Source organism: Galeopterus variegatus, unplaced genomic scaffold (genome assembly GCF_000696425.1).
Source record: "Galeopterus variegatus unplaced genomic scaffold, G_variegatus-3.0.2 Scaffold178, whole genome shotgun sequence".
NCBI classification, from domain to species: domain Eukaryota; kingdom Metazoa; phylum Chordata; class Mammalia; order Dermoptera; family Cynocephalidae; genus Galeopterus; species Galeopterus variegatus.
The window spans coordinates 204,272-218,275 of record NW_007726289.1 but is presented as its reverse complement, the minus strand read 5'-3'; the positions used below and the strand labels follow the sequence as shown (position 1 = coordinate 218,275).

The following is a 14,004-nucleotide window of genomic DNA, read 5'->3' as shown; positions in this document are numbered from 1 at the left end:
CTTCTTCCCACAGCCCTGTGGGGTCAAGTATCTTAGATGACTCACTCTTCCTGGGGTAGCCCCTGGTTGAGCCTCTTTTATGTTGTCAAACACAGAGAAAATTACTTATGAGACATTAGAAAAGATGCTTAACTTCTGAGTCTCTCAGTTTTTAAAACTCTAAAAGGTGGTTAATTTGTCAACCAACTAGAATTTTTTTCTTAGATATAACCAATAAAAATTAGTCCTAGAAAGTTGACAGACAATAAGTAATGTTTAATGGGACATGATATATTGAAAGTCATTCAGAATAGTGAAGTGAGTAAGGTCTATCACAGTTATCACCCAATTTTCCTTCCGCAGCTTTGTTAGTTTGGGGGAACCATCCCCACTGGGCTCTCCACTCCTCTCAGCAACAATCCTCCTAGTACTAGCTTTTCTAATAATCTGACAAACCTACCTATTCCCAGGTGTAGGTGAGAGACGAAGCAATCTCAGAACTATCTCCCTTGACCACGTAGAGTGTTAAGGCAAAGGAGTGAAACACTCCAGTGGTGGAATTTTAGCTACTGATGTTCAGGGAAAGGCACTGTGGCTGGGGAGATGATCGTGGTGACGTGACACCACGCCTGGTAAACGGTCACCTACTCACGAAGCCTGCTATGATGACATTCTTAGTAATCGAACCCTCTGATTGAGTTGAAGACAGAGTTGTGGAACTATGACTGTTGGAGTAACTGGGCAAATACTGGCTGCACATTAGTATTCTTTTTTTTTTTTTTTCTTTTTGTCTTTTTTCATGACCGGCAACGGATCACAACCCTCAGTGTCGTGCCCGTACCGGACCGGGACTGGCCACGGGATCGCAACCCTCGGTGTTGCTCCCGCCCCTCGCTCAGCCAGTGAGCGGGAACCGGCCTGTATGTGGGATCCGAACCCTCGGCGGGAGCGCCACCACACTTCCCAAGCGGCGCACTATAGCAGTGCGCCACCGGGCCGGCCCTGCACATTAGTATTCTAATGGAGGAAGCTTTACAAAAATTACTGATGCCTGGATCCCCTGTAGATTGGTTAAATCAGAATCTTCAGGCTGTCACCTGCACCTTGACATTTTTAAAAAGCTCAACTGCTGATTCTAAATATTTGACTGGGGCTGAGAACTGCTAATCTAGCTGTGAATTATCAATAAATATTTTTTTATAACTCTAAGCTACATCAGAGTGTTTTCATCATGCTCCAGAGCTGGCCTCAGAAGGCCCCTCAACTCTCATGTATGTGTTTGTGCTCGACTCCATGCCCCCTTCTACCCCTTGCAAAGCAAGCATTCAGTTGCTCTTTTGCCCTGGTTTTGCTCCACCATCTGTGCCACTGAGGCCAGGTTTACACAGGTGGAAATATAGAATGGAGCTAGGCTGTGTGGATAAGAAAAGTTTCGGAGAGGAATAAATAGCAAAGATCTGAACGAAAAACAACTATGTGGGTTTCTAAGAATTATTTCTCTAATGCCAAAAAAATTGAGTTGTCATTAACTTCCTTAAAATATCCTTTTATATATGGAAGGAAGTATAAGTAACCAGAACAACTGTGCTCATGCTTTTACATTGCACAATATCTGTCCCGGAAACGTGATTCTGAGACAAGATACGCATTCCTTCGTGCCTGTTCCCTATAGACCACTCCAGGATGTGTCAGTTCTAACAGTTGTGAAAAACTAATTGACACATATAGGAATGAACTAAAAGTGGATCAACAACCTAAATATAAGAGCTAAAGCCATAAAACTCTTAGAAGAGGGGGTAAATCTTCATGACCCTGGTTTGGCAACGAATCCTTGGGTATGATATCAAAAGCATAAGCAACAAAAGAAAAAAACAGATAAACTGGGTTTCATCAAAATTAAAAACTTTTATACATCAAAGGACATTATCAAGAAAGTTAAAAGACAACCTGTGGATTGAGGGAAAATATTTGTAAACTGTAGATATGATAGGAGTTTAATATCCAAAATATATAAAGAATCCTATAACTCAACAATAAATAGCACAGCTAAAAAATGGACAAAGAGCATTATTCAGCCATTAAAAGGAAGGAAGTTTTGATATATGCTAAAACATGGGTGAACCTTGAAAACATCATGCTAAGTGAAATTAGACAAGGACAAATAAACACAAGGACAGATATTATATGAGTTCATTTATATGAAATATCAAGAACAGTCACATTAATAGAGATAGAATATAGATTAGAGGTTACCAGGGGCTGGATGGAGGGGGGATGGGGAGTTATTGCTTAATGGTCATAGAATTTCTCTTTGGGATGATGAGAAAATTTGGAAATAGAGATGATGGTCCTACAACATTGTGCATGTAATTAGTACCACTAAATTGTGCACTTAACAAAGGTAAAAATGGCAAATTTTATGTTGTATATTTACAACAATAAAAATGCTTTAAAAGAAGTAATTGTCAAAGGTTTTAATAGAAGACAGAAATACTCAAGGTCTTAATGAATATTAGCTACAAGTTTCTCATACTGAAATGTAAAAATCATTTACAACTGGTAGAAAGATTTTGTAGTTTGAGGAAACAGGAAGTAGAAAGTATCAACTATTAAATATAGTGTACCTTAATACTATAGTAAAGTTTTAGAGTACTATATATTATTCTAGAAAATATCTCACAGGCTGAATGTATCATGTGGCTAAGCTTGAGTGGTAATTTTTTCATTATTATTATTAAAGACTTAGTTTTTTTAGAGCAGTATTAGTTTCTCAGCAGGGTTAAGAGTCTGATAGTACAATGTCTGGTACAGACATTTCCCATATACCTCCTGCTTCCTGCCCCCAGGCATAGCCTCCCCCATTATCAACATTCCCCACCAGAGTGGTCCATTTGTTGCAAGTGATTTACCTACATTGACACATAATCATCATCCAAAGTTCATAGTTTACATTAGAGTTCACTCGTGGTGTTGGACATTCTTTGGGTTTGGACAAATGCATGATATGTATCCCACATTACAGTATCATACAGAGTATTTTCACTGCCCTAAGAATTCTCTGTGCTCTGCCTGTTCATCCCTCCCACCTCACAACCCTTGGCAACCACTGATCTTTTTGCTGTCTCCATAGTTCTGCCTTTTCCAGAATGTCATACAGTTGAAATCATACCGTATAGTAGCCTTTTTAGATTGTCTTCTTTCACTTAGCAGTATACACTTAGGTTTCCTCTTTGTCCTTTCATGGCTTGATAACTCAATTCTTTTTAGCACTGAATAATATTCCACTGTCTGGATGTGCCACAGTTGATTTACCAATTCATCTACTGAAGGATATCTTGGTTGCTTCCAAGTTTTGGCAATTATGAATAAAGGTATAAATATCCATGTGCAGGTTTTTATGTGGAGATAAGTTTTCTCCTCCTTTGGGTAAATACCAAGGAGTGTGACTGTTGAATCATATGGTAAGAGTATCTTTAGTTTTGTAAGAAACTGGCAAACTGTCTTCCACAGTGGCTGTACCATTTTGCATTCCCACCAGCAATGAGTGAGAGTTCCTGTTGCTCTACATCCTTGTCAGCATGTGGTGGTGTCAATGTCACAGATACTGGGCATTCTAATAGATTTGTAGTGGTATCTCATTGTTGTTTAAATCTGCATTTCCTGAGTGGCAATCCTTAACTTCTAATATGAAGTGTCAGGCATGGGAAAGGGGCAAGACCACCAGACAGACTCAGGGTCAGAAAACATGAGGTTAATTCTTGGCCTGACACTTATTTGCTGTGAAGTTTCAGAAAAGTCACACAATTTTATTAGCCTCAGTCTTCTTATATGTAAAAGGGGAAACTAATTCTGTATATTTTAAACATTCAGTAAAGTTAAGAAAGATATATGAAATCACCCAACAAAATCAGTTAGCTAAGAGAGGAAGCAACTCAAATGTTCATTGATGGATGAATGGATAAAGAAAACGTGGTATAAACATATAATGGGATGTTATTCAGCCTTAAAAGGAAACAAAATCCTGTCACATGCTACAATGTGGATGAGCCTTGAAAACATTACACTAAGTGAAATAAGCCAGTCGCAAAAGGACAAATACTGTATGATTCCATTTACATGAGGTATTCAAAGCAGTCAAATTCATAGAGACAGAAAATAGAATGGCAGTTGCCAGGGGCTGGAGGGGAGGCAGAACAGGGAGTTGTATAATGAGTATAAAGTTTCAGCTTTGCAAGATGAAAAGGGTCTGGAGATTAGCTGCACAACAATGTGAATGTACTTAACACTAGTGAACTGTACACTTAAAATGGTTATGATGGTAAATTCTATGTCACATGTATTTTACCACACAATTAAAAAATTTAAAAATTGGTGCCAAATATATAATAGATGATCAATAAATGTGTGTAAAATCCAAGTGACCTCATTTCACAAGTTAACAACAGAAGGAAGATTACAGAGAAGGAGAGCACGCCCTCCCAATAGAATTGAACACTTAGGTTGAAAATTGGCTGCCCATGATTAAACCACAACTTTGTATTAGCATGTGAAATTATGACACAGTTTGAGTTTTTTAATTCCCTAAGAGTTAAACAATTATAATTTGGGATGTATTTTAATTATTTCCACCTAAGGCCTAAAAAGTTATACTATAAAACATAAAGGAGTATGGGCCGGCCCGGTGGCGCACTGCTACAGTGCGCCGCTTGGGACAGCAGCGCTCCCGCCGAGGGTTCGGATCCCACATACAGACCGGCCGCTCACTGGCTGAGCGAGGTACGGGCACAACACTGAGGATTGCAATCCATTGCCGGTCACAAAAAAAGACAAAAAAAGGAAAAAAAAAAATAAAACATAAAGGAGTAAAGGAAAGTCTAGGCCTTAATCAAAGGCAGTCTCAGAAATAATAAATCACTTTTTTACAATATCCCCACTGGCAATTTTTTTTTCTTAGATTCAATTCCGAATGGAAGCACCAGCTTTATGAGACTCAAGATGACATTGTCCAAGCTAAATTATTAATCCATCCACTCACAAATGGGCAGAACTCGATGCTGGCTCCAGGAAGGGAAGACACAAGAGGAGAAGATGGAGTCAGGACCCTCGAGTTTACAGCTCATTTGGGAATAGGGCCTAGACACACTGTACATGTACACACACACATACACATGTACACATGTGTGTACATGTGGCAATCCTTAACTTCACATGCACACTTACACATGCACACACACATCACACACAATGAAACATTCGTACAGCACCATGAAGGACTGTGTCAGTTGTCTCACAACTGAGTATACAAATGGGGGTGGTGTCAGGCTGTTTTTGACAAAAACTTTTTGTTCCAAAAGGTTTGTTCCTAAATGGGAAACTTCTCAAATCTCTTGAATGTTATGGCAAAAAAATTCCAGGTCCTACAAGCAACTCATGGTTTTTAAAAGCCATCCACTTTTTGATTACTTTCTAAAATTACTGTCTACAAAACAGAAACAAAGGCAACTTTTTGAAAGGACGTTTACCTTATAATTAAAATACAGCCATCCTTTGGGACATCTTCCATGTTTTTTTGGTGTATCTTTCTCTATGACCCAAATCTGTTTTCGCTTACAAATACTAGGCATAGAAACTGAACACTCTTCAATACCCCAGAGTCCTGAAGATGAAAACAAGTTAGAAATGACTTAGAAACAATGGTGATTCTTCATAGGCACCCTCTATTGATCACTATTTTTATGACTTCTACGGTTTATCATAAATCATTTTTTTAAATCTAGAAACTGAACTAAATTTAACTACTTGATCATAGACTTCTCTAGTGACAACAGCTAACTGAGCAAGATACCAACTCAGTAATTCTAATTTAAGAATTTAAAAATTTTGCAAATGCAAAGGAAAAAATCTAAGTAAACAAATATTGCAACTGAAATCACAGAACTGATTAAAGTCCTGAGAATATTCTTATTGCAGGAGAATACTTCGTAGAGTAGTATTTCTCTTTTAAAATATTCAGCTTAATGTACAGAGAGGAAAAAAGATTCTAAAATAATAGATGATTATTTCTACTTTATAATTCTTTCAAAAATATAATAATTTAGAAAAATTAACTCAAGACCTTGTAAGAAAGTAGCATTTCTTAATACTGGCCCTTAAATTAAAAAGACTCACATATAGACATGCCCTTAGTAAGCTAAGGTATATCCTCAAGTACTTAGTCTCCTGAAAACTGGCCTTTTTTTTAAAATTTAGAAGAGCTATATTTTCAGAGTAAGGTTTATAGAATGCATTTCATTAGCATTCAAGTCGTAAATTCCAAAACAGGGCAGAATGCATGCAATTGCAAGGACAGGTTCAGTTTTTTAGTATCAAGAATACAAGCCAAAAAGATGCTGGCATTTTAAAAGAGGGGCTGGAAGGCTGTTTTCAATGCAAATTAGCTGATATTCTCCTAGACTCACAAAATAGCCCTTTTCTAGTAGGCTGTTGTGACACCTGCTGGCAAAAGCAAGCTGATTAACCACATGGTTTTTCCTTTCCTAACTCCCCACACCAAGGATTGACTTCTATGTTTACCCTCTCCTGACCTAGGGCACAGGTTAGTTATGACTCCGTTAGAGTAGGGGATGTCATTATTTTTTATTGGTTAGGAAGAGTGTGATGAGCACGAGTGGACAATCAACCCAAACAACACCGTACTGATGAAGGGAATTTAAAAACCCAGTCTTCAACTTAAATGTGCTTCTAAATCCAACTTACAAACAATTGCCATCCTGAGACAAGCAGCAATTAAAGCCAGGTATTTAAAAATAAAGTACTAGATTGAATCACAATTTTTATTGAATGGGAAAATAGAGGTAAATATCACAGAGGTTAAAGTTCTGGTCAATTATAAATCGGATACTAGATTTTTTAAAAAATGGGCCCATATTGAGATTGCATAGAGAACAGTATTTGTCAGGCATACTTTCTAAGTTTCAATAGGCCCATTTTTGGTTCTGTTTTGGTTTATGAGTAAGAGCTGAATCAGGTGTAAATTCTTTTCAAGAACATGAATACATGGATTAAACAGATGTAATGGCCATCCTTAAACCTTAAGAATGATGACATTAAACAGTCAACTGAAAAGAAAAATAACCAAACAGAATGTTTTCATTGAACTGATGCAATAAAAAGGAGACTTCAAGCCTCCTGAAAATAATCAGTTTGTATTATAAACCCAAAGATGAATAAATGAAATAACCTGTAACGGACGAAATGAAGCCACATCTCTGGCTCTGATTATTCACAAATCTTTCTTTTCCTTTGTCCCAGTTCTGGTATATTACTGGAGCTCCATCATTCCAGCTGCAGGAAAATTAAAAATTTTAAAATTTTCTCTCATTCTGCATGTTCAATCTCCAACTTTATTTTTACAGTTTTGGGGTATGGAATGAAGGTATAATATTTTATTAAATTTAAAAAACTCATATACAGCTTAGTGCCTATAGTTAAACAATGCTGTATTGTATACTTTAAAATTTTCATAGAGGGTAAATTTTATGTTAATTGTCCTTATTACAGAAATAAATAATAAATAAAGAGGGTGGGAGGAAGCTTTTGGAGGTATAGACATGTTTATGGCATAGATTGTGGCGATGGTTTCATGGGTATATACTTTAAAAAATATTCATGTCTTTGATTAGGGAAATAGAAATTTATAAGTTAAAGATAATGTTTGAAGGCTATTCAACAAATTGATTGTTAAGATCTAGTCCAATCATTCTTCAAATAAAACTTGTCAAACAAAATTAAATGCAAATTAATCTAGATTCATACAGAAATTCATCATTGGCTCCTTCCTGAAGTCCAATCCACCAATTTGCACCATACTTTGATAGCTATTAAAAGAAAAAAAAGGAAATGTCAGCATTTATTCTAGTTGTTTTCCTTTTTCACTATTAAGATTAATGGGGTTGCTGCTAATGGCTTTCTGTTCTTCAGTGTTTTACCCAATTATTTAAGAAAGAGTATGCTAAGGCCTAGCATCTTGAGAAAACCTGAAAGTCCATTATTCTAAAATATTCCCTCCTCATTATGAAAAGTTGGAATTAAACATTGAAAATAATTTAGGTTTCATACAACTTGAAAAGTAAATTTTCTGACTCTGTAAGAGAGATTTAAAAAACAATATTTTAAAGTAAAATAAAAGATGGATTCCTTTTGTGACTAAAAAATTAGTGGTTTATCCTCTCAGTGACTTATAGAAGTTCTTTGCATATGTCAATGTTTATTTGAAAAACAGTTTAAGATACAAAGACATCTGCAGCATAAAGATTTTGAATTTTTAGGTATTCGTCTGATTGTTAAGCTTTTAACAGTATTAGCACCCTCCCCATTCAAACAGAGAGACACAATACAGACAAAAGAATACCACAGAATTCCCAGTGTTCGATGTCTAGAAAATTATCCTTTATATATGTCATTAATTTACAGCATTATTAATCACTTGAACCTAAGTACAATAAAGTATATAATTTAAACAGCATGTGTATGCACGCGCGCGCGTGCACACACACACACACACACACACACACACACTCGCGTTAGAGCAGATGTAATACTGGACTTATGACCCAGGAAATTGAAGTTCCCTCTTTAACTATAAAGGAGGAAGAGGCAGTAAGGATTTCTCTAAGACCCTTAAATCAGTATACTTGTTAGTGTGTGTGCTATGTGTGTGTATGTGTCTTTTGAAATGTAACTTAATTTTTATATGCCAAACCCCTATTAATTTGAAGGCATTATGTATTTATATTTGCACTCTGATTTCTTCTGTCAAGGCTTGGGAATAAATTTTAAGATATTATTTTTCCATATGAATTTCGGGACATCATAGAACAGAACCTAATAGTGTTCTAACATTCTAATTTATAAACAAGTATTTTTACTCCTTAAACAGTGTGGCTGTCTGCCATATCAGCAATTTGAGACTAATGCAAGATGGAACAATTGTAATTTTAGATCCCTGAGGTGTTGTTTCAGGGACGTGTTCTTACATGCTGAATTTAGATTCCCATTGTCAGACTTTGGAATGGCTCCATTGAGACTGGCTGTGAACTCAGTGGGAGAACCACAACAATTTCATTCAATCTGAAGAGGGCTCATATGCAACAATAGTGGAAACCACGGCCTGACTGTTCACTGCCCCAATTAAGGACCTCTAAAGAGAAATTATAACTACTGCATCTTAAGTGGCATATTCATTACCACCTCAATTATGGCATGGTAATCTTCCACACGGCATATCATGACCTGTTGTGATATGGCACAGAACATCACAGGACAAGCTTGAAGATACCCAGATGGAAAAATCCAATGTGAAATATGGATGTTTTAGATATTAGTTGGGTATAAGGACACAACAATAGAAGCCTTATAATATGTGTTTGTATAAAGAAATGTGTTACAACCATGCATTTTATAACATCAGCTATGTGTTATACAGCCATTACAGTTAGCATCGTATGGGAAGAACACTTACCAGAAAGAAATGAAACACAGCAACAGTCAATATATTAATCTACTAAGCAATATAAGGAAAAACAACCTGTCATGTTTTAAAATGTTTCCATAAAAAATGCAAAACCAAGTTATTTTACAGGTTTACAAAAACAGATTTTGGAGGATTAATAGATTTGATATATATTTTTTAGAAGTATTTAGAAAAATTTTTTTTACATAATGGTGAATTGCCATTCCAAAAAGCAAATATTGCATAATGCAGTAAAAATTAGCCAAGGGGACTAATTGGCTGATAGTTCATGTCAAACAACACCTAAAATGCTTCTTTCCAATCTGATACCTTTTCCTGTGGGCCCCTGCTATAGACTGAATGTTTGTCGCTCCCCAACTTACATGTTGAAATCCTAACCCCCAAGGTGATTTATTAGGAGGTGGGGCCCTTGGGAGGTAGCTAGGTCATGAGGGTGGAGTCCTCATGAATGAGATTAGTGCCCTTATAAAAGGGACCCCTTGTCCCTTCCTCCATGCGAGGATATAGTGAGAAGACGGCTGTCTGTGAACCAGGAAGCAGGCCCTCACCAGACACAGAATCTGCCAGTGCCTGGATCTTGGACTTCCAGCCTCCAGAACAGTGAGAAATAAATTTCTGTTTTATAAGCCACACACTCTATGATACTCTGTTATAGCAGCCCCAAACAGACTATGACAGCCCCCTTGCCTGCCTCTTTCTCAGTCTCCACATCCTACACCCTGTAATAATTTTCTTTTGTAGCACAGTGGGGTATTAGATCAGTCAGCAGCTCACCCAGAACACTGACAGGGTGTTCTATATTAACATGGTCATAGGCTGGGTAACAATTTTGCCATATAGGGCACCTCAAGATTTGTCTGATTTGAGATCAGAGTCCTCTTCTACTAGATCATGGCACTGGTCACAACTTTTTAAACTACTAAACTCATGGGGTCTTTCTATTCCTTTCTATGGGAAGTATTAATTCTGCCATGCCACTGGCTTCTCAATTCCCAGAGATTAGGAGATGAATTAAGAGGAAAGGTGAAGATAGAAGACATACAGAGGTTCCCAGCAGAGCTAAGCTCTGTTGGAAAAAGCAAAGAAGCTCTTCACTATTGACATCTGAGACAGAGCTGGTAGCCATCTTTTGGGGAGAAATTTTATTTTATTTTTGGTTGTTGGCTGGTACAGGGATCTGAACTCATGACCTTGGCATTACCTAGGGAGGGATTTTAGAACTAGCATTTTAACATAATGAAGATATTGTGCTCTTATATGCACCAGGACTGCTGTTCTGCTGTCATAGGCTGTACCACATAGGGTTTTTAAATGATCTTGCAAGTCAGATGATCTGGGCACCTTTCCTAATTCTACCTATTAGCTGCAGTGTAACCAAGTTGCTTAACTTCTTTGGAGTCTCGGCTTCCTTATCTGTAAAATGTACTAATAATAGACTTCCCTCAGAGGGTTCTTGAAAACATTAAGTGGGATTAAATGTTTTTTTTGTTTTTTTTTTGTGACCGGTAAGGGGATCGGAACCCTTGGCTTGGTGTCGCCCGCACCGCGCACCGGCCATCCCTATATAGGATCCAAACCCACAGCGGGAGCGCTGCTACACTCCCAGCACTGCACTCTCCCGAGTGAGCCACGGGGTCTGCCCTGGCATTAAATGTTAGTATTTATTTTCCTCCATGCATTTATCCATTTACCTTTTTCTAATATATTATGTAATTCTATTTACATATATTGATTATGGTCTTTCTTCCCAGACTAGACTATAAACTCCATGAGGGCAGGAACTTTGGTCTGTTTTAATCACTGGTAGAACCCTAGTCCCTAGAAGAATAAATGTGTTGAATGAGCGAATGAACCTCACAAAACAATAAAACTCTGCTTACTCACAATTGTTGCTAATAAAGAATAAAGAGAAGTGAAATGATTGAGCATTTTAGTAAACCTGTATCTCCATTATTCTTTCTTAATCTCTATATCAGGAAAAAAAACAATTCTCAAAAATCTGTGGCTTTTACTGAAACTTAAATATATGAAGTCAAATTAAAAAAAAAAATTCCCCCCAAGGACAGAAGAATTTTTCATGCTGGACTGTATTCAAGTACCGCTTTTATTCTGCTGTGGATGAATTCTTGCTCATGTGCAGAATGAATTGTGAGAAGATCACTGTGCAGCCAGCCACAGACAAACTCAAAGGAGGACCATTCAGAAGCGTAGGTATGAAAAAGGTACTCTGCATCCTGATAGAAGAGCCAGGGCACATCTGAAAGAAAAATAAACAATGCAAATGATGCCAGAACTATTGAGAGATATAATGCAGACTTAAAAAGGTAGATATATATGAATACACACACATACGCATAAGCACACAAAGAGATAATTTGCTTATTTTCCTTGGTCTACCTCATATAAGAAAACTTCACTAATATTCAAAGGTCAGGGATAGACACATATTTTAAAATCATGTGTCATGAACATGGAACTAAGCTATATTAGTCTTCAATCATATTCAATAACTATTAATTTGATTGTTTATTATTAATTAATTTTTCTGAACAAATTAGTTCTAGATTGACACAGGAAAGAGAGGCTTGGTTGGAGGAATGTAATAATACAGTAATGGTATATAATAGCCTATATATGGTATATAATTAGAAATTCAAGAACTGCCTGGAAAGTTCTTACCATACTGGTACCAGGATGGAATCTTGGGTCTCACATCTGCAAAGTAAAAGCAAACCACCTTGACTGATCTTTCTTCACAGGTGCATTGTCTCTGAATTATGTCAGCTCTAAACACACTATTTTGTACTTCACCTTAAAAAAACCATTTAAAAAACAGGTACTTTGTTCTGTTTGGAATTTATGGTTAGTTCTCATACTTGAAGAGGAGGCTCCAGAGAGGCTTCTGATTAAAGAAGGTAGGACATGAACACTTGTTGAGGGCCTACTATGTGTCATGCACTGTGCTAGGTGCTTTCACTTACTCACTTTACAAATCATTCTGTTTGCTTGTAATGTCAGACTGAATTTGCACAATAAAATATTCCACAATATTAGCTGGTTACTCTCATTCAATGAACTAACTTGTCATATTACACTGGTGTCATCTTTTCCCATTTCCCTATGATACATTTTTTGCAAAAATAGTACAATTTGGTTCATAATGCAGGTTGCTGATATTGTGGTATGGGGAGCTTAAATTTTAGATCTCTGTAACTCTTCACTTGGGAAAGTGCTAGAGATTATTAGAAATCAAACACATAGTAAAGATCTTATGAATATCTGTACCTCTTGGAATTTTGCATATCCATTCGCGTTTGAAACCACAGTGCAATGGCAGCAATGTTTTGTTTGTCTTATATGTCGCACAGTTTCTTGTATCTTCTCCAAAATAAGTATTGTCTAAAAATGAAGAGACAACCTGCAGCAGATGAAGTTCATTATTCCTTAATGGTGATCCCCCACGAAAAATTTCAAAAGATCAAAAAAGGCATCCCCATACATAATCATTACAGACTTCTAGAGGAAGCTTCAGAAATGCCACATTTGTGAAGAATAAGCTAATTAATATGCAGCATTTTCTTCTTAAAGATGTTTTTTCTTAAAAAGAGGCACACTACTCTTTTCTCCAGAAGAAATAAATCAGATGCAAGCTTCGTTCTAAACTGTTTTCTAACTGGCAAGATTAGTCAAGCCCTGGGATACTGTGTAAACTTCTTAGAAGCTCAGGGACGTGCCAGAACTGGGTATTATCTGTGATGTCAGTTCTTCTGCATATATGCTAAGCTTTTAGTCTCTAATAACTAAATTATAAGCCACAGCTAGCTTTAATCGGGAAACTCTCCAATGCTTTCCATGAGTGACCATATAACTCACATAATTCACAAAACGGGGGTATAAAATAAAGTTCAACCTTCTCAACTATTTAATGAGTACCCGACAGAAAGGTGGGTGGGCCACAAATAAAATTGGGGTAAATATTTGGAAAAAAGAGGATGTTTGAAACCATTTGTACTCCTCAAACATGTGTCCCATCATGCAACAATTCATCTAATTTAAATATACATACATCCTCACATTCAGAGAATGACATGAGTTTGAATTCATTTTGTCCAATGGGGAGTAGAAAGAACTTAGTCCACTGCTTCATGGCCTTACCTCATTTATTCTGAACAAAAGTATCTATTCCTATCCTATTACTAGTGAGTTTGTTTTACTAAAACAAAATGAAGTGTTCTCAACCTCTATGAAAAACTATTTTTGTTTTTCAACTGCTATGTTGACTTTAACCACCCAACTGTGCCGTGTTGTGGCTGCCATTTATGGGGCGAGTTGACCCTGCTAAGCCTCTTCTGTTTTCTGAGCCTTCGTTTTTTCATCAGTAAAACAGGTGAGTGGGGCTGAGTGAGCTCTAAGATTTCTTCCTGCTCTCTGATCCTGATACTCTTTTCAAAGAAACAGTATTAAAGTGGAAATGTTATTATTATCATCATCAT

The 14,004-nt window shown here is 36.9% G+C and overlaps 1 protein-coding gene across 1 annotated transcript in view; it reads right to left on the bottom strand.

The window, feature by feature from the left end:
* PLA2R1 (phospholipase A2 receptor 1, 180kDa) overlaps positions 1 to 14,004 on the bottom strand; it is a 150,187-nt gene that overhangs the window by 19,129 nt on the left and 117,054 nt on the right. Inside the window, exons 16-21 of the mRNA XM_008563962.1 lie at positions 12,797 to 12,929; positions 12,191 to 12,226; positions 11,611 to 11,768; positions 7,795 to 7,856; positions 7,220 to 7,323; positions 5,502 to 5,635 (exon numbers count right to left, since the gene is read on the bottom strand). Of these exons, the coding sequence (XP_008562184.1) occupies positions 5,502 to 5,635; positions 7,220 to 7,323; positions 7,795 to 7,856; positions 11,611 to 11,768; positions 12,191 to 12,226; positions 12,797 to 12,929 (627 nt within the window). The remainder of the gene's footprint in view (positions 1 to 5,501; positions 5,636 to 7,219; positions 7,324 to 7,794; positions 7,857 to 11,610; positions 11,769 to 12,190; positions 12,227 to 12,796; positions 12,930 to 14,004) is intronic.